At 33.2% G+C, this 26,758-nt stretch overlaps 1 protein-coding gene across 1 annotated transcript in view; it reads left to right on the forward strand.

Moving 5' to 3' along the window:
* The window catches only part of LOC140436603 (farnesyl pyrophosphate synthase-like), a 35,580-nt gene extending 21,259 nt beyond the window's left edge, over positions 1-14,321 (forward strand). The window contains exon 4 of the mRNA XM_072525553.1: positions 5,106-14,321. Coding sequence (XP_072381654.1) covers positions 5,106-5,450 — 345 coding nt within the window. The 3' untranslated portion in view covers positions 5,451-14,321. The remainder of the gene's footprint in view (positions 1-5,105) is intronic.
* The last annotated feature ends 12,437 nt before the right edge of the window (positions 14,322-26,758 follow it).

The following is a 26,758-nucleotide window of genomic DNA, read 5'->3' on the forward strand; positions in this document are numbered from 1 at the left end:
TACGCATAAATGTTTACCACTTTTACCTTCTGGCATTCCCTTAAAAAACCCTCTCGTAGAAGGCGGGGTAAACGGAAAAAATCGATTTGCAAGAATCTGTACTCCCCGCGCAGTAGAAAAACAAGTTTCAAATCGAAAATGTAGCTGAGATAATTTTAACCAATATTATTTATTAGAACTTTTGAATGTAGAATTTTATTAGAATGGAGAATAAACCGCTCTCTTAGAAACAACGCTTGAAGCAACCTTCGGTTTTTAATGTCAGTTACGCCCGCGAAATCAATTTAAAATAAATTTTGTATCAACTCGGTAGTAAAAACTCGATACCAGTTGATCAGAGTGTCGTATCGACAAAAATTAAAATGCATTTTAAAGGAGAAGAGAGCAGCTTTTGTATGCAGTTCTTACGTTTTGCCGCAAATAAAGTCAGTTTTTATGAAAGTGTTAAATAAATGAACGTTGCGCGATTTTTACCTTTTCTACGAATCTCAAAAAATCAATAAAATTTATTATTTTTTTTAACCGACCGCAGTGTAATTTTTATTGCTAGAAGCCAATCTACCAAACCTATAACATTAGATTACGATTTTCTGTTTTGGCATCAAATATAAGGCATTTCAAATATGTCTAAAAATACAAAATTTAAACTTTTAAAGTACAAACAATCACACTTCACGAGAAAGTCCTCCGCGAACGCTGTATTAGACGGAGTTTGTAGCTGAAGTTATGTTGTTTTAAAAAACGTTCTTACATAATCAAAAAAAGCAGTTTAGAACGTTTTAGTTCGTTTGTATTGCGACAGTTTAAATTTAGCGTTTTTTAGGCATATTTCAAATGCCTCACATTTATAGTCAGAACCCAAAACCAAAATTTCATGTTATAGGTTTTGAATATTGGAATCTGGCAATAAAAATTCCACTATGACTGGTCAATGAAAATATTAAATTTCATTGATCTTATGAGAATCGTAAAAAAATGGCACAAGTTTAGTTGATAAAAATTTAATTTATATTTATTTTGATGCACATAACTGACATTCAAAATCACCGGTCGCTTCAAGCGTTGTTTCTGAGAGAACTGTTCATTCTACACGAAAAAGGCTAATAATAAATTATCACAGCCTCATTTTTTATTTAAAACAATTTTTTTTAAAGCATAAAGAATCTTGGTAAAATGATTTTTTCCATTTTTCCCATCTAATAGGGGGCGTTTCAAGAGGGATCCCGGGAGTAAAAGTGGTAAACATTTTTGCATCTTTTTTGAGGTCTCAAAATTGATTTTTAGAGGTTCAGTGGCATTTTCATCTCTGACGACTGGAGTATGTGCTTCAATATAGATGGTAAGTGAACAAATTGATCTGCACAGCTTCTCTGTGATTCATTTGGTAATTATTTAAATGGTTTTGTGAGAATTCTACTGTGGATGAGTCGTTCTAGTAACTAGAAATAGTTTAAGTTCTGGTAGTATGTTATCGATCTTCATATTGTGTAAAAAATGTGCCATCTATTCTCTTGCATCCTTGCCATTATTTTTTAAGAATTCGAGGTTGATATTAGCAGAACATGCGACATTACCTGGGTTTATTTCTTTGTAAGCTATTAAAACTTCTTCTTGTTTTTGTCTTTCAGTACTTTAGATATTGATCCCAGAAGAGACGCGATGGTGTTTTGATTAACTGTTCTTTTTTCCTTGTTATGGAATTTCTGCTTTCTAGTTTTTCCACTAGTCTCCCTGTTTGTTTAATTACTGTTATAGGGTTTGTATCGTTTTCTTTCACTTTTGTTGTCTTGCTGCCCTCAGTCTATGGAGCAGAGCGTCTAGTATTATTTCGTTTTCGCTAGTATGAGATCAACCAGGAATGTATGTATGTCTATAGCCTATTAGTATAGACTTTTTGGCCTTGTTTTTTACGGTTTTGATTTATCTTTTGTAACTTTTACCAATAGAAATATCTAGGCTAGTGTCAAATCTAATTTCAAAGAACATTATTTTCTTTAAATTCCACTTTATAGAGGATGTATGTAAATATAGATGAGAAAGAGAGAGAAAGAACGATAGTAGAGTGGCAGAGAGAATGGATGAATGATAGTGGAAAGGCAAGGTGGACGAAGGAACTTATTCCCGATCTGAGACATTGGTGGGAATGTAAGTTCAGGAAACTAGACTACTTCCTGGCGCAGTTTCTGACCGGACATGGTAGTTTTGGCACCTTCATAAATAGAATAAGCAAATCTGCCTCGGCAGATTGTACTGTTTGTGAAATACCGGACGCTCCCGCCCACATTTTTAACTGCCAGAGATAGGCAAATGAGAGGGGAGATTTCGAGAGGCGAATGGGTTTCGAGCTGGATGAAAAAAACATTGTAAACATAATGTTGAGAGGAAAGAAAGAATAGAGAGAAGTACACTGTCTGATTTCTGGGTTGATGAAGAAAAAGGAGCAGGAGGACAGAGGAGGAAATTGAGCCAGGGATCTGAAATTTATGGGTAATATTATTTTTTAGTTTATGGCCTAACGTTTGAAACATTTTCTGATTCACGGTAATACTTACTATTATTTATAAATTTTTAGTTTTTTATTTTAGTTGTTTATTGAGTGGAAAGACCACCTCTCTGGAACGGTGGTTAAGGTTTTAGCCAGAAAACGGTTAAACCGGCACTACTCTGGGGTCTTCTGGCCTAGTATCCTACTCGGCTGAAAGATTAAAAAAACGGCAAATAAAAAAAAAAGAGATTCCACTTTAGGTAGGAAATTAATGTGATTATGGGAATTGATGATCATGTGTCTATGTATAATCACTGGGTGCTGCTTACTGTGTAAACAATCGTCCAGTTTTTTTAGTGAGATAGACGAACGATCGCAAACCATGCACCAGACTTAATTATATGGTTAAGAATGAAGCAGAAAGTTTGAAGATCTAAATAGACTTCTAGAAGTAACACGCTCTATAGTAACATATAAACCTATAAGATCACAGAGTAAACGTAATATACCAAAGCGAGTATTTGGTTTATATAGAAGATAACTAACTATATTGTAGGGTGAACAGTTAGGTAGTAAAAGGATGAACTGTTATCAGAACTATTGGCCAACTTACACTCATATCACACCCTACTAACCCTTAATATCCTGAATTATTATATTTTTGAAAAATGATATATTTTATGTTGATTTATTGTTCGTATTAGTGCTCCAGTTAAGTTTCTGAGCTTATTTTCAAAAAAAAAGTTATTAGCCGTGACATATATGTCACTCTAGGACATACAGGGAGCAAAATAAGAAAAAAACGTGAAAGCTTTATTAAATTATATATTTAAACAAAAAATATGTTTTACATAGGTATGTATAGAGAATTATTTTGTATGAAACTGCTCATTACAATCAATGCACAACCGCAAATCACACTTTCTACACATGGTTCTAACAACAGAAGTGCAATTTTCAAATTCGCAACGTCGTCTTTTCTTGTTTGGAATATCTTTCCACTTTCCATGTTTTATTCTTTGGGTTTATGCTATTATTGTCTACCCAATGTACAAATTGCATAATGTTCTCGAATCGATTATGCCTCATTACATTTTTAACAAAACGATGCTCCATGTCCGGTTTTGAATCCCAGTAATATCTCTTTTTTGGAATCGTATCCACTAAAAATCAAAATGCCAATAAAGCATTTCAGTTGTTTAAGTGAGATATGTGGGTCGGCAGCATTTTTAAAAAGAACATATACTCTAAGTAATGGAATAACGGGCCATCCCAGAATAACTCGAACGATTCAACAAGTGTTAAATTCTCATAATCAGAAAAATTTGGTGTTGGAAAAGTATCCAGACGATTTTGAAAATCACCTCCTTTTAACCAAGCATATGAACATTTTGATGGCTCATCTCTAGGTGCGCTGGCTTCAGTGGCGCCAATTCTATTATTATTTAAAAGTTTTATCTCGGCTTGGGCACGAAGTTGTCTCCCTGGCAAATGGTGAAGATCTCCATAATCAATTTCATCTCCAGATTCTTCGTCTGTGAGGACGTTTACTTCTGGAGGTTCTGCGTAGATGGCATCTAAATCTAACTCTACATCACCGTAAGCTATTTGAAGTGCTTCTTCAAGGGTAAAACCGCGACTGAAATGAAAAAAAAAAACCCTAAATGCCAAATAAGAAATACGTTCCTATAAAGACGTTTATGTATTACATAAAAACAAAATAGTTTCTTAAAATTCTCTGTTGGTAAATCCCCAGATGGCAATAATCGTTGTTCCTTAAAGCGACGAGAATATCGTAATATTTATCATATGTGATGACACAGCGACCATGAAATTGATACCTGATACATGATATCTGGTCAATGATCATCGTTATCCAACTGGCAGTTAACAATGATTTATAAATTTTAGTAAATAATTCAGTGGGAATGAAATCACGTCTTATGTTTATTTTTGCTGAAATACGGTAGTAGATTATCCTAGCGTTGATATATGTAATACTGAACTTTGGGGCTACCCAAAACTAAGTGGTAGTAAAATATTTAAATAAAAATTGAAAGATGTACGTTACGTACCTTTATGTAAAGCTTAACTTACTTTTTGAGCTAAAAAATTGCAAGATCAAAAAATAAATGTACTTACTCTAGATTGATGTCTATTTTTTCTAAATATTTATCGACAGCTTATTTTAAATGTTTACAGGCACAAAATTTTCGCACACTATGTCTGCAAACTAGTAAACCTGCATTAGAGGAACTGTCAAATTGCACAATACTTATAGGTACCATCTATGCGATCCTATCACAAGTTTCCTTACAGGGCGCTGTTTAAATTACTCAATATTGCGTAACTTATATGTCACGCTGGGATATTAAGGGTTAAAACAAATTCGCTTATGCAGACGCCAACACACACTATTGGATATACAAACTAGGAAGGCAAAAAGAACAATTGCTTTATTCGTATTTTGCTAAATAATTGTATTTGCCTTAATGTTACTGAGACAATTCATTATTAATTTTTAAAAAGTACCTAACATAAATTTATTTTCTGGCCAATTGTTGAAATCTTAAATAGTCTAGAAAATATATTTTATTAAAATAACACGTTGTTTTTTTAGGACGATGTGACTTGTGTATTCAGCCCAATCTCTGACATCCAAAAGGCCTGTACTGACATTTCTGAAGGTAGAGCCTCCTGGCTGGCCATAGAAGCTTACAAAAGAGGATCTGAAAACCAAAGAAAGATCTTAGAACAACACTATGGTGTCAACGACAAAGAATCAGTTGCAAATGTTTATAAAGTATTTAAAGAATTAAAACTAAAAGAAGCTTATGACGATTTTAAGGGAGCTTTTTATGAAGACTTATATTTTAAAATACACAACAAATTACCCAAAACCTTGCCACCAAAATTATTTATTGACTTGTTAGATTTTGCTATGAGCGGAAAATATAGAGTATAGTAAGTTGTTGTTAAAGGGGTTACGCGAACAAGATATTGATCTATTCAATACAGATATTTCTCAACGATTTAGTTTATTAGGTCTATTTAAATTAAGATAAGCTGATCTCTATATTAATTTTTCCCGCTAATAGTAGTTTCTTGTATTATTAATGTTTAATTATTATTATAAAATAAGTTAGGCTGTTATGTTTTTAAATTGACTGAACTTATATTAATACCTTTAATTTTTAGATGTTAATTTTAATGTTAAGACAAAGACATTAACATTAGTACCAATGTAATCAAATTCGTACATCTCCTAAATGGCGACTTTAAAATAAAAACTAAATAAAAGCCTGTACGATTTGCCTCCACCTACTTTGCTCAATCATATCTTCTCGCCAGTTGTGTATTCCCATCAGTTGTTCAGGTTTATGAGTCATATGGAACGACTGATCTAATTACTGTTCTGTACATTTGGATCTTTTATGATCTCGACAGCTTATTTAACTTTAATATGTCGTGTAATGCTAAGAAGCCTTGGTTACCTTTCTGTATTAGAGCCCTTATTTCGCTGTTTACGTCTTTGTCACGAGTTACTGTGGTACATAGATAATGGAGTTTTTCGTCAATGTCTAAATTCTATGTGCACATACATATTTTCTTATTTTTTCTTTATTGATGTTTAGTTCTAATTTTTTTGCTTTCTGTTCTCTTTTTTTAAACATTTCCTTTTTTGTTTTGGAGGTGTTTTTTCCTATAATGTCGATGTGGTCGGCATACGCCAAAATCATTTGAGTTCTCTGGTTAGAAAACATTTTCGTCCTACGTTAGCTTCTTTGATGGCCACATTTTATTTATTTAGCGTATGGACTTTCACAGTATGATAAATATACAATTACAATAATATATACATATATATTAAATATATTATTTAAACACTAAAGATAGAATGAATGACACTAAATATTAATGTCCAATTTACATAGCCATTCAATTGCTTCTGGGGAACATTCCGCAAAGTCCTGAAGGTTTCCACGGTAGGCACGATTAAAGCAGTCTGAAACACAATAGCTTATGGTCTGTCTAGATTGTCCGCAATCGAACTGTGGACTTTCTGCACGACCCCACCTGAACAGCGAATCAGCACATTCACCATATCCGGTACGTATACGATTAAGCCTTGCCCAAGTAGACCACGGCAGATTTGATCCGATGAAACCCTGAGTTGGGGTGGATATCTTAATATAGTCCGATTCTACTGTTGGCATCCATCTTGTTGTCTATTGCCTATGTATATCATAGCAATTACCAATTTTTCGGGCAGATCGTATTGGAGGATTTCTAGATCTCAGTCGCTGGTGCTCTTTTGAGGTATCTGGGATATCTTGATGTATTGGTAATTGTACGTTGGCTAAAATTTTCTGGTACTCTCTCACTAATGCTGCTGTATGGCGTAGATCTGGTGGAGCAATATTGCTCAGAGTAGACAGCCATCTCACTGGCGTTGGTTTTATTGTTCCAGTGATTATTCTCATGGTTTGGTTAAGTTGGACATCGATTTTGCTTGTATGTACACTATTTAGCCATACTGGTGCACAATATTCTGTCACTGAAAAAACCAAAGCTAGAGCAGAGGTCCTAAGAGTATCTGCAGAAGCACCCCAAGTTGTTCCAGCAAGTTTTGATATTAAGTTATTTCTTGTTCTTAGTTTACCGGCTGCGTTTGTAAGATGACTTTTGAAGGTGAGTGTTCTATCAAGTGTAACGCCTAGATATTTGGGGTTGTTGTTATGTTTGATAGCTGTATCATTTAGAGTTACATTGAGAGTATCGCCCGCAAGTTGATTCGACAGGTGAAAGAGACAGGTTGGGCAGGAGACAGATGGCCACATTTAACACTATATTGAACAGAAATGGCGATAACCTTTCGCCTTGTTTAAGCTAGTGGTAATAGTAAATGTGTTTGTGGTATTTTTTCCTATTCTGACCTTAGGTATTGAATTCTCTATACTTATTTTTTTACTAGTAAAAAACCAATACTAAACGCTCAACTTACAATCAACCAACAGAATATCGAAAGAGTCGAGCAATATACATATCTAGGCACCAATTTAAATAGCCAATGGGACCACTCAACAGAAATTAAACAGCGAATAATAAAAGCAAAAGCAGCATTCGTTAGAATAAGAACTATTTTCAACAGTCGAGACATATCATTAAAAACAAAATGCCGTCTATTGAACTGCTACATATTCACAGTTCTGCTCTACGGAATGGAAGCATGGACACTGACTGTTGCATCTATGAATCGGCTCGAAGCTTTCGAAATGTGGTGTTATAGGCGCATCTTACGTATATCCTGGGTTGACAGAGTTACTAATGTGGAGGTCCTGCGTAGAATGGGGAAAGAATGTGAAATTCTCATGACCGTCAAAACTAAAAAGTTGGAATATCTAGGTCATGTAATGAGAAATCAAGAACGGCACGGCCTTCTCCAGCTGATTCTCCAAGGGAAAGTAAATGGTAAGAGAGGACCGGGAAGAAGACGCATTTCCTGGCTTCAAAATTTGCGAAAGTGGTATAACACGACTACCACTGAACTGTTCCGCGCTGCAATAAGCAAAGTGAAGATAGCCGTGATGATCGCCAACGTCCGGAACGGATAGGCACTTTAAGAAGAAGATACTTATTTTTAAGCTAATATTCTTACTGGTTACGTACATAACCTACATACAAGTACTGGTACGAACATAACCAAGGAAACCGAAACTTGGACCATTAAAAAGTCCGACTCACGACGTATAATGGCATTTGAAATGTGGGTATATCGTAGAATGATACGCTTGCCCTGGACAGCACATTACACAACTGTCTCAACATTGACAGAACTTGACATCAATACTAGGCTTACCACAATCATTAACCAAAATATATTGAGGTACTTTGGACACATTACCATACTAATAGAAGGCATGGAGAGGTTGGTGGTTAAAGGCAAGGTAGATGGAAGATCGCCACTCCGATGGTCAGACCAAATAAGGTGCGCTATCGGTTACTCTCTGTCTGAGGCTGCACACCGTGCCCAGGAGAGAGAAGAATGGATAGCAACTATTCATCAAATACCATAAAGTCACCACATCCTTACAAAGGATAAAGGATAAATGAGGAGGAATCTTATTGGGTACCTCTATTTTTACTTGACCATCCACACACTATCCCTTACGATATTATCATACGCTTGTCGAAAATTAATAAACAACTGATGCATTATTTTATTAAATTCTCAATTCTTTTCCCATAATTGCTTAATAGTAAAAAAATGATCTATTGTTGATCTTTCTGAGAGGAAGTTGCCCTGGATGACTTTGAGGTTTTCCTTTGCATGTGGGGTTATTTTACTTCACAATATATTTAGTAATATCTTCTATATCTTTAGCAGCGTTATACCTCCATAGTGCTTTAACGAAAATCTTTTATTATAGATTGAAGTAATTATATCTTTCTATCTTTCTATGCAACTGCTTTTCGCCATGTTTTATAAGTTCCGCATTCTTGTTATCACTACCTAATGTTTTGTTCTTTTGTAGCTGTTTGATTGCTTTTTTACCATCGGCTAGTATTGGCGTTTCTGCTTCTTCAGCTCTCTGGTATGTTCTGTTTTGAATATTGGTTGTATTTTTTTACTATATTTTGTGTCTAATATCTATCTATTTTTTTATCTTATTCTAATTATTATATCTAATTGTAATCGAGGTCACCATTAGTCGTTTACAGGTTCCAATTAATTTGATTCGTCTTTACTGGACTTTGGTTTAAAGTCCTCCAGGCTTTTCAGTCGAGAAAACTACTCGAAGGTCTTTCCTTTTGATGTAAAGGTAGTTTTCTGGCAAACCGACTGACACATAACGCTGAATTCTTTTTGTAGATTTTTTGTTGTGAGTGTTTGGGTTCCGCATTGCATAACTCATGGCGTTTATTAAAGGTTTGTTCTAACTTTTCTATACATTCACAACTTGTTCTATATTCTTTGGGAAATAAAAAACCTGCCCCTTATTAGAAATTCAATTAAACTTCTTGAATTGTAATTTCACAATAATCTTAACTTTCTAATTTTACCTACATAACTGTCAGATATTTAGAAGTAAATTTAATTACAAAGTTAGTTACCTTTCAGTAAAATTAGAATAATTGCTAAATTATGTGGTAATCAATTAATATTACGAATATTATATGTTGTAAGTACAAATCCAAAGGACCAAGTTACAAGGCAACTTTATTTTTGATGACTTTTTATTTTATTTGTGAGTTTATACATTGGGGTGAAACTCTTTTTGTATAGAATATTTGCCTCAACAAATACGTAACATCAGTTAAAAGTTACGGAGAAAGTATTTAATTTAAATATATCAATAAATTATTAACTTCACGACTTCTTATCTCACATTGTCGATCGAGAAGTTCGGACATGGGGAATTCGAATTTATACAGTATAGTGTGAACCGATTGGTTTCAGACTGGGCAGGCGTATTCTTTATGCTTTACATAATCATTTTTCTTGGAAGATAATGTCATAGTTTTCCTTGTTTTCTACATCACAGCTGATGTAAAACGCATATAAAAATTGCTTATATCATTCAAGAAATTTTGCAGTCCAATATAGTAAATTACTTCGTGTAACGTGGACAAGTGAGAGTTGAGTATTTTATATAGACCAGATATTCAGCACTGCAACTGTAAGTATGAGTAAAATAAGAGAAGAACTAAAACAATGGTACAGGTGGGGACAAAAGGAATATTCTTTTTCTTTAAGTGCCGAAGTTTGGCAATCATCATGGCTATTCTGACCTTCAAGGCAGCTGCTCTGAACAATTGCCTTGAGCTGCAACCAAACCACTCTCTCAGGTTGTTCAACCAGGATACGGATCTTTTTCCTACACTTCTCCTACCCTCTATTTTTCCTTGAATTATTAGTCTCAAGATGTTGTATCTTTCGCCTATCATCATTTTTTCTGAGTCTTCCAAGTTGTCGGTTATTATGACTGTATCGTCAGCATACCTAATGTTGTTAATTAAACTTTTTTCTTCAAATTTCTTCAGAATAAGCATTAACCAATAACGACGACAGTATGCAACCTTGCCTGACCCCTCTCCTTATCTCCATTTCTTCTTACACCTCTCTTTCAATTTTCACATTTGATCGTTGGCTGTAATACAAATTTGATATCAATGTTACATCCTCCACATCCAGATTCTTGTTTTTGAGTACTTCTATAAGTCGGTCATGTTTTACCTTATCGAATGCCTTGTTGTAGTCTATAAAGCATACATAAAGGTCTCGATTAACATCCAAACATCTTTGGGTCAGCACGTTAAAAGAAAATATTGCCTATCTTGTGCCCATTCCATTCCGAAATCTAAACTGGGAATCACTAATATCCATCTCCAGTTTAGCGTTATTATGGATAATTTTTAGCAGGGTTTTTAAGTTTGGCTAAATAATCACTACATTCTTTAGCATTTACTTTCTTTGGTAGACAAGTAAATGTTGATGTCAGCATTTCACGTGGAATGATTCCTGTGGAATAGATTGTGTTCAGTAGTTGGACTAAAAGATCTATGTTTTTTTCATTGACCAGTTTTAGCAATTCACTTGGTATTTTATCTGGACCAGCAGCTTTATTATTTTTCATTGACTTTACTGCATGCATAACTTCTGACTTTGTTAATTCGGGTCCCTCGTCTTTACTCTGATTATCTTCATATGTATTTTCCTGCCTCTGGTCATGGAATAATTCCTCTATATATTCTTTCTATCTTCCTAATTTTTGTTCTGTCTCCACTAAAATGTTTCCTTGTTTGTCCATTAGTATGCTTGAGATTTTTTTGGCTACACGAGCTAATTCTTTAACTTTCTTATGGAGATTAAAGTTATCATATTTGTTTTGTAAGTATTTTATTTCTTAACAATTTTCAGCAAAATAAGTCTCTTTAGCTTCTCTTATTTTCCTTCTTATTTGATTACGCAGCTCAGTTGATGCTCAGTTATGTTGATATTCTTTTGCCTTCTTCTGTCCTCCATTATTTCCAAGATTTCTTCTGTCATGCAATCTCCTTTCTTGTATCTGGTTGATGTGAGTTCTCTGCGACTTGGTTCGATAATTGCATTTTTAAAGAATTGCCACTGTTGTTTTACATCACCATCAATTGATTCCGGTGTGGATTCTAGGTTTGGATTAATTTCTTGTTTCAGTTTTTCATTGACGTCTTCTGATTTTAATTTTTGTATGTTAAGTTTATCACTTTTGTAGCTTTTTTGTATCTTTTTTAAGTGAAGTTAAAATTTTGCTACAAGAGGATTGTGGTCCGAAGCCATGTCTACACCTGGGTACGCTTTCACCGATTGTATTGCGTTTCGGTATCTGTGGTTTATTAAAATATAGTCAGTTTGGTTTCTAACGATTTTATCGACCTTGTCAGCTAGCGATTTCCAAGTGTAAAGGCGTCGTTTAGGCAGTTTGAAGAAAGTATTCATTACCGCAAGATTATGTTCTAGGCAGAATTGTATAAGGCGTTATCCTCTCTCATTTCGAACACCGAGTCCATATGGTCCTACAGTAGACTCACATCTTCCTTCTCCAACTTTGGTCTTAAAATCACCCATGACTACTGATATATCTCTAGATGTTGTATTTTGTAGGGTTTTTTGAAGGTCATCGTAAAATTTTTCAATTTCTTCGTCTGTTTTATTGGCGGTTGACGCATAAATCTGAATAAGGTTTAATTTCCCATGTGGTGTCACCATTTGTATTAGCATAATTCTTTCCGATATTGGTATAAAGCCTACAACTGATTTTGCAACTTTTTACTGACATTAATTGCTACTCAATACCGATGTTGGCTGTCCGTACTACTACTACTACTACTATAGTAGAAGAGTCGATCCATCTTGTATCACTTATTCCAGTATGTCGATCTTAAGTCGCATCATTTCTTGTTCTATGTTCCTTAGTTTACTGAGACCTGAGGAGCCCTGTCATCATGGTTATTTCTCCCCCTGTCGAATCGTGGCACCGAGAACCATGATTAGTACAATGATGCTTGTCACTAACTGCCATGACGATTTCTAGGGGTACTCTACGAGTCTTTAATGCAGTGGTTCCCCGTTGCCTTCTGCATCCTTATGCCGTTGACCATTCCTTGGTTCATCCGCCTTCGAGATAGATTTGTCTATCTCAGGACAAAAGTGTCCCTTACATCTACCAGCTCCTCCACCCGAAACCGTTGGCCAGTATTTGACTTGATTCTATATCAACCCTAAAATCGAGGGTTGCCACTTACGCCATTGGCACCTTACCGAAGTTTTGCTTCTCCGTCATGTAGACTTCATCTGTAACCCTGGACAAAGAACCCTAAACAGGTACTAGTTTCTGGGGTCAGGAATCCCCCGAAATCTGCAGAGGGCAGAGATTGATTCATTTTCCCTGATAGGGCTCTCTTCAAGAATTTAAAGAGTTCCTACCCGCTACCCGAGGATTATTGGAACAGGAACAGCAATGTCTATCGAAAGAGACTAGGGAAGGTCTGGAATCAACTAGCTTAGACAGTGGTACATATCACCGATAGTGATAATCATGTCTAAAACTATTTTCACAACGACCACACTCTGATACAAAAGTATCGAGTTTAGACTTGATTTAAATGTTATAATTTTGCTATTTTAATTCATAAACTACTTCGAATACATATTTTTTTAAATTTGTATACATTTAATTAAGCTTAAACTAGTATTAAGGGTATTTTACGTAAATAAAGAGATATATTCATTAAAATTCACTAGAATTGGGATAAAGATCTTTCTAAGATAACCACCATAGCTTAAATACTTCCAATCCGCTGTTGTCTTCAGGAATTATCTTATAAAAGTGCATATACATATTTCTGTTGCATAATATGGACATTATACAAAGCTTTGTAAGCTATCTTTGTTTTAGAAGGATTTTCCTCGTTAGTCACGGTTAAAGTTCAGCCAGCTCACATATTATTTAAAAACGTTATATAATTTTCTAAACAATTAGCAAGATTTTAGAACAATCAGTATGTATTTTAGTGCCATCTATTTTAATATCTTAATATTATTAACGAGATTTACACAACAATAAGAGCCGTCAAGTCTTTCAAGAAATACAGCCTCATGTCAACGCACTTTGATTATTTTTCTTCCAATAATTGTCACACATTGTGTTTTACATTACTGTCAAATGCTCAGTTATATAGGAATAAATCCTCTTTTTATCGCGATTTTATATAATTTTAAGTTTTATGTCAGTATTATATAATATATACAGGGTGTAAAAAAAAGGTAGGTCATGAATAAAATCACATATTTTGGGACCAAAAATAGTTCGATTGAACTTAACTTCTCTTGGTACAAATGTGGACATTACAAAGTTACAACCCTTTGTATTTACAAAATGAAGATTTTCCTTTCCTAAAAAAGTCACATGTATACAAAATTAATACAAAATTCTTAACAGTTTTCGATTTATTAAAAAAAAATTATTTTTATTTTGTAACTTTAAAGAGCTGTAATTTTTTTATGTGGACATTTGTACTAAGGTTAGTTAGGATCAATAAAACTATTGTTGGTCCCAGAATATGTGATTTAATTTATGACCTACCTATTTGTTACACCCTGTATATGTATATATGATTTTTATATTTTTGTGTAGTAGCATTAAAGAAAAGTGTGTCATTTATTTTTAATGCATTTTTAATTTTAAGCAAACGTGACGAAATCATAACATGTTCTATTTGTAACTTTGATGTACTTTTGACTTTGGGTGTAATTTTACCTTTGTGAAATAAACGCTTCTCTTTGATATTAAAATTTTAATATACCCATTTATTTTACAGTGTAAAATAACCTACTTAGTTCTAAAAGGCATAATAAAAATTAAAATGGGCATCTTTTGGATGAACAAAGTAAGATGATCTGGTTCAGAAAAACAAAAAAAATTCCTGTTTCTATACAGTGTTCTGCTGTGTCACCCCCAGAAGATTGTATATTCCTGTACGTGCAGTCAATAGCTGCAATTTATTTTGGAAATTTACCAGTCGAATATTTTTGATTCATCTATATCTGCTTTACGATTCTTTAAAACTAATTTGTCTTTGACATCTTCTTCCTTAATTTGCAGCCTTGCGTTTTAATACGCCACATTTTCTTTGGGATTTATTTTCAAGCTTTAATTGTTTACTTTTTTTACTCTTCAACATTTCTAGATTCAGATTCGGGTTGACCTGTCGATCCTGTATAACTTTTTCTAGTCTACGCTTGGCTTTTAAGTCCCTAATTTTTTTTTTCTTCTTTGTGTCTTCCAAAGCCGATTTCAGCGTTGTTTTCTGGAACTTTTTGGATTTGAAATGAAAAAAATGAAAAAGACAGCAAAGATTTGATTTCACGTACAAAGCGTCTATGTATCTGTTAATACGTATTTCGACTTAATAAGTCTCATCAGAACAGTTATTCATAGGCATTCTCAACGTGAAAAATAATCTTCTCTGTCTTTTAAGAAGCAACAATAAAATGGCTTCGTTATGGACGCAATAGCGACATCTGATAGAAAAATCGGTAAGATAGTTTCGAAACAAATTCAGATTTCTGCTTTAATGTGAACCTTCTAAAAATGCAAGGTATAACAGACGTCGATAAAGATGTTAATAGACGTCACATCTCTCTTGATAGTTATAATTATTGTAGATCTAATCATATAGATGTTCAATACCACCTCACACATCACATAAACTACATCCTTTGGATTTGTTGTTTTATGGCACCCTGAAGAAAGCATTCAACATACAGTGAGACAGGTTCTTGAGGGAAAACCAATTTTAGAAGATTTCTATGTATGACATAGTATCTATATTTAATGAAGCTTACTTGAAAGTCGCAACGATAGATAAAGGAATTTCAGGGTCTAGTGCTTCAGGGATTTTACCGTACCGCCCTGAAAAATTTACTGATATAGACTTTGTCACTGAACAAGACACTCAAACTCCAGTCATCGTTGACTCTGAAAATGTTTATGGGCCAACACTTGGTGCAACTCTTCATGAACACAATCATAATGTTACTGGGGAGCTTGCAAGCGCTAACCAGACTTTGACTTACGAGTGTCAAAACTTGTCATATTTTAAAAGGTAAAGACGTTGATAAAGATATTAATAGAGACATGGGGAATCTAAAATTTGCATTCCACGACATGTCTATCAACTAAGCAGAAATCCTTAACGAATTTGTTTCTTGTACTCATACAGAGTAGATCCGAATAAAATGAAAAAGACAGCAAAGATTTGATTTCACGTACAAAGCGTCTATGTATCTGCTGATACGTATTTCGACTTAATAAGTCTCATCAGAACAGTTATTCATAGGCGTTCTCAACGTGAAAAATAATCTTCTCTGTCACTTAAGAAGCAACAATAAAATGGCTTCGTTATGGACGCAATAGCGACATCTGATAGAAAAATCGGTAAGATAGTTTCGAAACAAATTCAGATTTCTGCTTTAATCTGAACCTTCTAAAAATGCAAGTTATAACAGACGTTTATAAAGATGTTAATAGAGACATGGGGAATCTAAAAATCTACGTATCAACAGATACATAGACGCTTTGTAAGTGAAATCAAATCTTTGCTGTCTTTTTCATTTTATTCGGATCTACTCTGTATGAGTACAAGAGACAAATTCGTTAAGAATTTCTGCTTAGTTGACAGACATGTCGTGAAATGCAAATTTTAGATTCCCCATGTCTCTATTAATATCTTTATCAACGTCTTTACCTTTTAAAATATGACAAGTTTTGACACTCGTAAGTCAAAGTCTGGTTAGCGCTTGCAAGCTCCCCAGTAACATTATGATTGTGTTCATGAAGAGTTGCACCAAGTGTTGGCCCATAAACATTTTCAGAGTCAATGATGACTGGAGTTTGAGTGTCTTGTTCAGTGACAAAGTCTATATCAGTAAATTTTTCAGGGCGGTACGGTAAAATCCCTGAAGCACTAGACCCTGAAATTCCTTTATCTATCGTTGCGACTTTCAAGTAAGCTTCATTAAATATAGATACTATGTCATACATAGAAATCTTCTAAAATTGGTTTTCCCTCAAGAACCTGTCTCACTGTATGTTGAATGCTTTCTTCAGGGTGCCATAAAACAACAAATCCAAAGGATGTAGTTTATGTGATGTGTGAGGTGGTATTGAACATCTATATGATTAGATCTACAATAATTATAACTATCAAGAGAGATGTGACTCCCTTGATTGTCCATGATCAATAAGACGGGATCTTCATCTGTTGATTTTACGTTGTCTTTGAAATGTGTGAGACATTTCGGTCTTCATTTCATTCTCTAACTGAGGTGACATGCAGACAATCGTAATGTTTCTGCCACTTTCCCAACTTGTGATAGAGTTTTCCTGATGTTGACCGTTAGTAGTTAAAACCTTCCCATGTTTCTTGTAAACTGCTTCGAAATTGGAAAAAATAAATCCACTTCAGATTTGTCAAAGGCAATAACTCAGTTCAGACTTATTGGTGAGGGTTGTCTTAGGCTTAAGGTAGTATTCCTCTTACGAAATCCGAAAACTCAGTCTTCCCCCAGCCATTTTTCATTTCCAAGATCATACGCAAGTCTCCGTAAGTTTGTCAAAGTAATGCCATAAAACTGGTTTGATAATTGTTTGATGTGATCAGCTAACACAGCTTCTTTTTGTGCTGCCGAAAAGTACGATTTCCTTCCCAAGGCTGGATTTTCTTTAGAATTAGATTTGAGACGGTCATGAAGCGTAATTCTTGGAATATTTAATTCACCGGCAACACTTTCTATGGATCGTCCACTTTGTTCCAATTTAAATGCCCTTTTTAGTGACTCTTCGTTCCATTTGTCCCTTTCCGTTGTTCTTTTTCTCGATCTCACATTCTAGAACACATCAAAAGCAACGTCTTTGTTATCAAATAACTACATATTTAATTTTAAAATAAATGGGGTAATACCGACACCTGTCAATATTTCCCCTCATTGGTAAGTCGTAATTATCCCTGTAGGACTAGAAGGCGCTTACAAAATTCTACAGACTTAACTAAATGTTAAAATGTAGTATGAACTATACTAAAATTATCTTCTATATTTTGCACTTTCTATTTATCTAAGTGTTTTTATAATAATATAATTTATTATGGAAATACCTTCATTTGTAGAGAAGTCAATAATTAGATCAAAAATTAATAAAACACATAACAATTCAGAATAAAATAACTAGTTTGCTTGGATGACAGAAAATAACTGAGTGCTATCTATGGTATCACTCGCTAAGCAGCAGCACCATACAGTGACGTGTTCAACTAAAAATAAAACCAAAACCCACGGTGTCGGTATTGACCGTATGCCGGGATTCCCCCGGTCTACCCTATTATATATAAAGTTAACAAAGGTGTTGATGATTAAATAGATGCCTTATTCTTTTCTAATTCAACGGACTAGTATGATTGTTATATTGAGTTATTTTTAGCTGTTTATACAAGAAGTTTATAAAATAAGAAAGACTGATCCTCTAAGGTAGAGTAGAAAGCAGAAGTTCAAGAGACAGATGTCTTTCATGGTGGCCTGATCAAATTTAAAAAATTACAGGACTCTACCATCTGACAAAGCTCAGAGTAGAGTTTAATGGTCAATCACAGTATTGAAGTATTAGTGTTAGTATTTATTCGACCTTGGTAAAGCAAACATCGAGTTGACAGCAAATAAATAAAGTGTTTAATATATATATATATATATATATATATATATATATATATATATATATATATATTGAAAAAGTTGTATTTTATTAATTTTATTTTTATTTATAATAAATGTTGTAATTTTTAAAATCTGTGGTTCGTTGTTTAATTTAATATATACCTCAGCTAGCTCAATTATGTGTTCTAAGCAATCTGTCACTGTGTGACGTCGACTCTGTAGTCTCCTGGTAGAGTTCAAAAAGAAATTAAAACAAAATTTACTTTAGACCTTTGATAAATTAACCCAAATGAAGCACGTTATTTATTAATATTGAACAAATTTAATATAAACAATAAAATTCGTCTGCAACTTGGGTTGCCTTTAAAAATTTACAAAAATAGGAATCGTATAAATCTTAATGTGGTTTAGAGTCGTGACAATAAAAATTTATTACAAAATGTGGAGACTCTATACAAGTACCTAAAAACTAAATAAATATTGCAACTTTATAAAGTGTTTAAATGAACTATAAAGAAAAGAAAATGAACAATTTATTCCGCTGACTTTTAACTTGCATTCAAATATAATCAAAATTTCAAATGATCCCCAAAATTATTATCCAACCTTACTTTAAAACAGTTCTGATTTATTTAAAGAAAACTAACTACTCGCAAAATAATTGGTGAAACTGGAATATCAATCCTCTCTTCGGAAGTTAAGGTACGTACTATTCTATTTTTAATTTAATGATCATTAATATTTTCAATTTTTTTAAGGCCTATCACAATTATGTTAATTCATGAATTTTAATTTTCTCAATTTAAATGACATTTCTGTACTCCAATAATAATTTATAAGTTAAATTGTTTCTCTTACTCTCTGGAACAAATTCTGGATATCTCTGCTGTGGAAACTGTGGAAAAACTAAAATTCTCTTTAGACGAGTTAAAAAACACTCCCGACCTATTCCACAATTTCAGGACTCCCTTTCCAAAATTCTTGTCGGCCTCTCCCCAAAATCTCTCATTCGTTGCTAACAGCAACCAACGTTCTTTTTTTTTTCGTCTCCTATTTTTTTTTAAACCATAAAACTGTCCTGTTCTGACACATTTGTCAATCCACATTAATTTCTCATAATCACTTTAATCACATCTAATTTGGGAATTTAAAAAAAAATGTTCAGATATAAAACTTATTCTATTACAATGCTAATACAATTTATTCTTTCCATCTCCACATCATTGTAATTTAGCTCCCATAGACTTGCTTGACAGTTTATTTTCTGACGTTTTCAAAATTTCTATGTTTAAATATTTTTTAAGAATTCTTCTTTTTTTGTTCTTTTTAAGGTTTAGACGATTCACCTATATACTAGGCAACTATACTATTCAGAAATTATTAACACTATACCAGGTAAGTCAAAATTAATTTATTTAACAATTTACTAATCTTTTTCTCTCTTTTATTTCAGAGTCAAACCCACATTGTGATGGCTTCATGAAATTCATGAACAACAAACTCATATAAAAATCCATTTAAGTTGTATCCTTTTTAACATATTGAAATCATTTCAATATATATATATATATATATATATATATATATATATATATATATATATATATATATACGAAATTACCAAAATTTCACAGTGACAAGGTTTTTGTCTTTAAATTAGTTAAATTCTAGTCCGGGCGCTTTAGTAGTCAATTTGGTGCCATGGGATGTAGAAATACAAGGACAGGTGAGAGAAAATTATTTAATTAAAATAGAAAATTCCTACTACTACCAACCAGCACAACAACTAGTACAATTACAACTTAATGATGCAGATACTAGCAACCTTCTTCTTCTTATGGTGCCTATCCGTTAAGGTTGTTGGACACTAACATGGCTATTCTGACTTTGTTGACTGCTGCCCTGAAAAGTCCGGTAGTGGTTAAGTTAAACCATTTTCGTAGGTTATGCACCCAGGATATTCTTCTTTATCCTGGACCTCTTTTCCCATGCATTTTATCTTGAAGTATGGTCCGAAGTAGGTCATATCGTCCATTGCGCATTATATGGCCCAGGTATTCTAGTTTGCGACGTTTTATGGTTACGACTAGTTCGCGCTCTTTACCCATTCTAACTAACTAATAACAAATGTAACCAATTAAATTATCCACATATTCACGGACCCATGCCACAGCAACTACTACCTATGGTCCCTCACTAAATTTCATCAGTATCCATTTTACCAAATCAATGATTTCCTTAAAACGCCAAATAGAAAAAAAAATACGTGACAAAAACGAACAAGTAGTATAAAGTAAAGAAAGATTAAGATGTCCAGACGAAGACGAAATAAGCAAACAAAGAAAAATGGCGTACTACTAGCTTCAAAAGCTTATTGAAATAAAAAATTGTTTTAAAAACCAGAGAGAAGAAGAGAACGAAAATATTGTAAATAAACAAAAAAACACCAATAACTAGTTATAATGTAGGTATTGCTTTCATCTGAATTATTCGCAATTCTAAAAGCACTATCGTTAATACAAAACCAAAACAAAGAAATATGTATAATAATCACAGATTCTCTAAGTTCATTATCTTCACTGACTTAGTTGTACTATGACAACCCCCCTTCTACTTGTTATTAAAAAAGAACTTAAAAACATTTCAACTAAGAACATCCAAGTTTACTTTTTATGGGTGCCTTCTCTTGTCGGAATTGAAGGTAACGAAGTTATAGATAAACTGGCTAAAAACGCACCAACTAACCCGATGTCCAAAGAAAGTAATATATTTGTACAAAACGATTTAAAATTATAATTAAAACAAAAAATAGTTTAAAAATGGCAACAAACTTGGAACGACACTCCATCAAGGCTATACGAAGTCAACAAACATCCACATCTTTGGAAACCAAAAATAAAAGACAGAAGAGAGCAAGTGATACTTTCCCTTCGCCTTATCGGCCATACACGACTTACTCATGACTATTTTTTATTACAGCGTAAAAATAAACCAGTGTGTAAAGTGTGCAACAGTGTTCTAACGGTCAAACATTTTTTAATACAGTGTCCCAAATATAACAGTGAACGACTCATATTATAGCATACCCAACTCCCTAAGAGATGCCCTAGAAGAAAATACAGATACCCAAAAAATATTTTCTTACCTTAAAGACTGTCAACTACTTTAAAAGATCTAAACATACATTGTAATATACATACATAATTTGTAAACGTATGTATATACACTAATTGTATCAACTGTCACATTAATCTAAATACGATAATGACCCTGCGTGGTTGATACGTTATTAAAATAAAAAAAGTAGGTATTGCAAATATATATATTCATGCATACATAAACTACTAAAATAAAAATTGCAATAAATGAGATAAATTATATAGAATAGACACAGACATAGTGAAAATTCAATTCAACCAAGCCCAACAATTCGAGCCTATAATAAAAGAATTAGGAGAGAAAGAAACACAGTTTTATACTTAGAGATTAAAGGAAGATCAACTATTGCGTGTAGTCATAAAAGGTCTTCACCATTCAACAGATACTTAAGAGATCAAACAAAGCTTAACTAACAACGGAGTACAAATTAAAGCTCCATATAAAAAAAAATTCCACAATGCTCACGATGCCAAGATTATGGCCATAAAAAAAGTTGTTTCAGAAAAATTGCGCAATGATTTAAATGCGCTGGATTACACTTAGCAAAAAATTGTAAAAGAAAAGTTAGACATAAAAAGGAAAAATGCATAAACTGCAAAGGAAATGATCTAGCTAACTATTAAGGATGCAAAATTCATAACCAGTTGCAACAATGACTGTATTCCACACTTGATACAAAAAATCACAGAATAGCTGCGGACAAGAATAGATTCGAGAATAAGATAAGGAATGAACGCCTAATCATGCTATCAGAATAAAATAAATAATTACCCTATCACAATACCTACAAATCCAAATCTACACCCAAACATACAAGCACTGCCCATTTAATTAATTAATCAAAATAACCTAAGTAAATTAGAACATAATATGAAAGGAAAGCTTACTAAGTAGACAGAAACCATGCATAATCTACTAAAAACGGTCATCAATAAACTTGCTTAATGGTAGCACAATATAAATTCAAAATAGAAGACTGGAACGCCCATGGCAACAACATAAAAACCGTTTATATAAAATGAAAGCTTCGACATACTGCTCGCATTTGAGACTCATCATCATCATCATTATCTTTTGCTCGACAATCCTCTATGGATTCTAGCCTGCTCTAAGATTCGTCGCCATTCTATTCTGGTTCTGGTAAACGTGTTGTCTTAAAAATATCTGAGACTAACGGTACGGAATAATACTAGTTTCTTATACCAAAATACAAAGTATATCTAACTAAAAGACGGAAGATGGACGAAGAGATTATTGGAGTGGAGACCAAGAGCCGACAAGCGAAGTCGAGGCAGACCACCCACCCGATAGACCGACGACCTAAGGAGAATAAAAACAAACTGGATTGCAGCAGCTAGAGATAGAGAGAACTGGAGACGTTTGGAGGAGGCCTATATCCAACAATGGATGTGAAAATGGGGCTGGATGATGATGATGATGATCTAACTAAACATCCGAGTAAAAGAGCACAAGGACGAATAGCGGTAATTATACGTGACACTAAAAGAAAGAAAACTGGATGAAAACGTTATCTGTGAAAAAATGAAAATCGGAATAGATAAGTACAAATGTTCAATTATAATTACTCATGCAGAACTAAAAATACATCATTTAATGCAGCAAGAATTATGGCCGAATTATGGTCTCAAAAGACAGTCTACGGAACACACCACCAGTAGTACGCTATCAATTAAAACAAGTATTGATGCCACGAATTTTATCCTAAAAGATCATAACGAATGCTTTGCTCTTTGTTTAACTTAGCACTGTAAAACAGAAGAACAACTGAGGGACTACAATGTGAGGAATTTTAAACTGAGATTATGAACTGGTAGATATTATAAAAAACGGAAAACATCTTATCTTGGACATATGTTTAGACATGGGAGATATAACTTTCCTCAACTAATAATAAAAGGAAAAATAGAAGAAAAGCGTGATCCTGGCAGACGATAAATAACTAGACTGCCTAACAGAAAGGATTGGAAAGGAACAGACCCCCAAACCTTAATAAGAAAAGAAAACCCCACTGTTTCGAGAATCTGTACATTTACACGTGTAAGTAAGTCTGTTTAATCCTTGTAATTCCATGTCTGTATGAATTGCTAATTTCTACTTAAAATCAATTTTACGTCATTGACACCTAATATTTTAAAATTCTCTTTTTTACTTCCGAATATATAAACAACGATACATAATATCAACAATTTATGAGATGAGTATATAAAAAAGTTCTCAGCTCGTCTGGATCACGTTTCTCATGCGATTACGTGACCTCTCCAGTTTTTTATCCTACGAGTTTGGAAGCATCGACTTATCATATTTTTATTGTCAAGTTCGACAGCCAAACAACTGTGTGTTTTAGTGAAACGGGGCTGTTAGTGTGTTCATTATTTTTAACGGCCCGAGTTTTTATATTAGATTTCTTTAAATATTGAAAGGGAAAAGCTGTAGTAGGAAATTTATTTATAAGTTGTCTTGTAGTGGAGAAGCTTTCCGGAAATAAAATTTTCAGAAAACTCTACGAGCGCAGAAAAATAAATAGAAGATGAATAGAAGTATACTTAATTTACTTCAAAAGAAAAAGTTACTTTTAAAAGGAAGTGTATTTAGAAAGCCAATCATTTTATGTCCAACAAAGTAAAGAATAATAATTAAACAGAATGGTTAGTTGATATAAAAGTTGAGCGCCAACTATTTTTAGAATGAAAATAATAAAACAGAAGAGAGAATTAACAATTTAATAAAATCAAAAGTCAAAAATTAAAATAAAATAACTATTAGAATAAAATAACAAAATAACATTTTTTTGTATCTCCTTTATTTGTCAATTTGTCAATAATTACCATAATTTTATTGAAAATAGGTGTTTTTGGTGGCAAGAATATGACTTGTACAGGTTGCTTCATCAAGCGCTCTGTTATGTAGTGTAGCTTTTGCTAACTACATAGGGTTACCTCTCACATTTACGAGTACAATATGTATGATACGTACAAGTTTACATGATATTCAATTACTTAAACTATCAACAAAGTCTTTTTGTATTGCTTCTTTCTTTATTGGGTAATATACCAGGGGATACTTTGCCCAGCTAATTCAGGGGAAATATTCTCTAGCTAGACAATCGAATATCCCCATATAAAACTCAATTGAAATTATTTTATATTGAAATGAACACTGTGTTCTTTACTTCTTTACTTCTTCTTTAGAGCGAAACAGTTGGTATAGGAAAGACAATAAGCACAGGATAAAACTTTTCTCGCTTGGAGGTAGCCACCAAGCTGAACACACACCATAAATGCTACCACGGATAATATTCAGAAAACATATAACTTAAGAAATAAGGGAAATTGTAAGGTTATGTTATAGTAAATATAAGAAAGAATAGATATTATAGGTTGATTTGATCACTAAACTAACACGATGACTAAATTAAGGAATGTAATCAGTCTCTAAGGATTAAGAGAGCAAATATCTATAAGAGTTTGTAGTTTTGTTTTAAACAATTCTTTGTAGATGTCAAAATTTAGAGAGAAGTTTATTGATCACTCTAGGATAATATGACTCAGGAATCCAATTTGACCACATTTGCAGTATGGGTTATCTAGAGTACCTATGCGAAATCAACTGGAGACTTTTGAGGCGGCTAGTAGGCATTAAAAAGAATTGGCGACAATACGCATCTCTGTCTCACTCCACATATAATTTCAATTTTTTTTTGACAGCTGTTCGTTAACACGTACTTTTGTCCGCTGTTTATAGTATAAATTTGATATGATCCTGAGGTAGTTGTAGTCAATCTTCTTTGATTTCAGGACATTCACTAATTATTGTTCACGTCGTACTTTATCGAATGCTTTATTATAGTCAAGAAAACATGCGTATATATCTTGATTGACGTCCAGGCATCTTTGTATCAGTGAAAAAAGATCTTCGTGCGTTCCTAGGCCTTTTCTGATATATTCGGTTATGGATGACTTTTAGTAGTAACTTTAGCACATGAGACATCAAGCTAATGGTGCAGTAAACGCTGCATTCTATTGCGTTTTTCTTTTTGTAGAGACAAATAAAAATTGACGTTAACTACTCTTTGGGTAATATGCCTGAAGTATAAATTTGGTTCAAGAGTGTCACTAAAACATCAATGTGCTTCTCATCTAGAATTTTTAGGATTTCTATAGGAATCTTGTCAGGTCCAGGGCTTTTCCCACTCTTCATTGTTTTTAATGCATATAATATTTCTTCTTTTGTAATATATGGACCTTTTTCTAGAGTATAAGTATTTTATTACTAGAGTATGAGTATTTAAAGTCAGCACAAAAAACACCAAATCCTGCTGGGCCCTTACTGTCAACTGATCCATCTGTAAAAATTATAGTGTGAAGTGGATTGTCAAATGATAATCTTTAAAATTGAACTAGTGCAAGCTTATCACCTTTATTAAATTGAACATTCATAATAGGGATAAAAACTAATTGATATTCTAATTCAAAATTGTGGCACGGAAATAAAGCACATATTAGAAAATAAATTTGGCGTATGCTGGAATTTATTCATAATGGAAACTAAGAGGGTAATGCTCTTTAATTTCAATAATTATGATTTGTTTGCATTAATATCTGTAATTGATCTAAGGCAGAAATTATTAGATTATTAATAACGATGAGATTTTTTAGAATAAATTTAGAAAGGTAAAAGAAATAATAAATTAGACTTACTCACAATCAATTAAATTTAACTGTCCAGACGACCGGTTTCGCTTTCTACAATATGCAAAGCATCTTCAGGTCTCGATACAAAGTTAAATAAATGATGCTGGTACTCTATTAATTGATGGTTGAAAGAACATGGTTCAAACTATCCTGTATTGTTTATGAAGATCTGCGCATTCAAATTTCGAAATCGTCAAATCCTATTAAAATATCCTTTTGTTGGTCGTTATACTCCTGCAACAGTACTTGTAAAGAAAACAAAGCTCCCTTGTCGTACCTTACTTCCTCTTTACATTTTTTTGTAATATAAATACTTATAAATACATAAATTGTTAAGAACTAGTTTTAGTAGAATTTTGAGATATTTACTCATGTCTTAATAAATCTAAAATGAAATTTGCACATCGTCTGGGGTTTGTGTTGATAAAGAAATAAAGCTAGATTCTAATAATTGTTCTGGTATTCCATATCTTTGGTACCCATCGTAAATTGTATTAAACAAAATAAAACAGTACATTACAACTAGGATCACCTAATAACAATAATATATTTATGTGCCTGTTATTATCACTATTGATAACATTTTTATAGCGATTACTTGGATTCACAATATCTTGCCACGGGCACTTTCTACTCATATATAACAGCTAC

This window comes from Diabrotica undecimpunctata, chromosome 3 (assembly GCF_040954645.1).
Source record: "Diabrotica undecimpunctata isolate CICGRU chromosome 3, icDiaUnde3, whole genome shotgun sequence".
NCBI classification, from domain to species: Eukaryota; Metazoa; Arthropoda; class Insecta; order Coleoptera; family Chrysomelidae; genus Diabrotica; species Diabrotica undecimpunctata.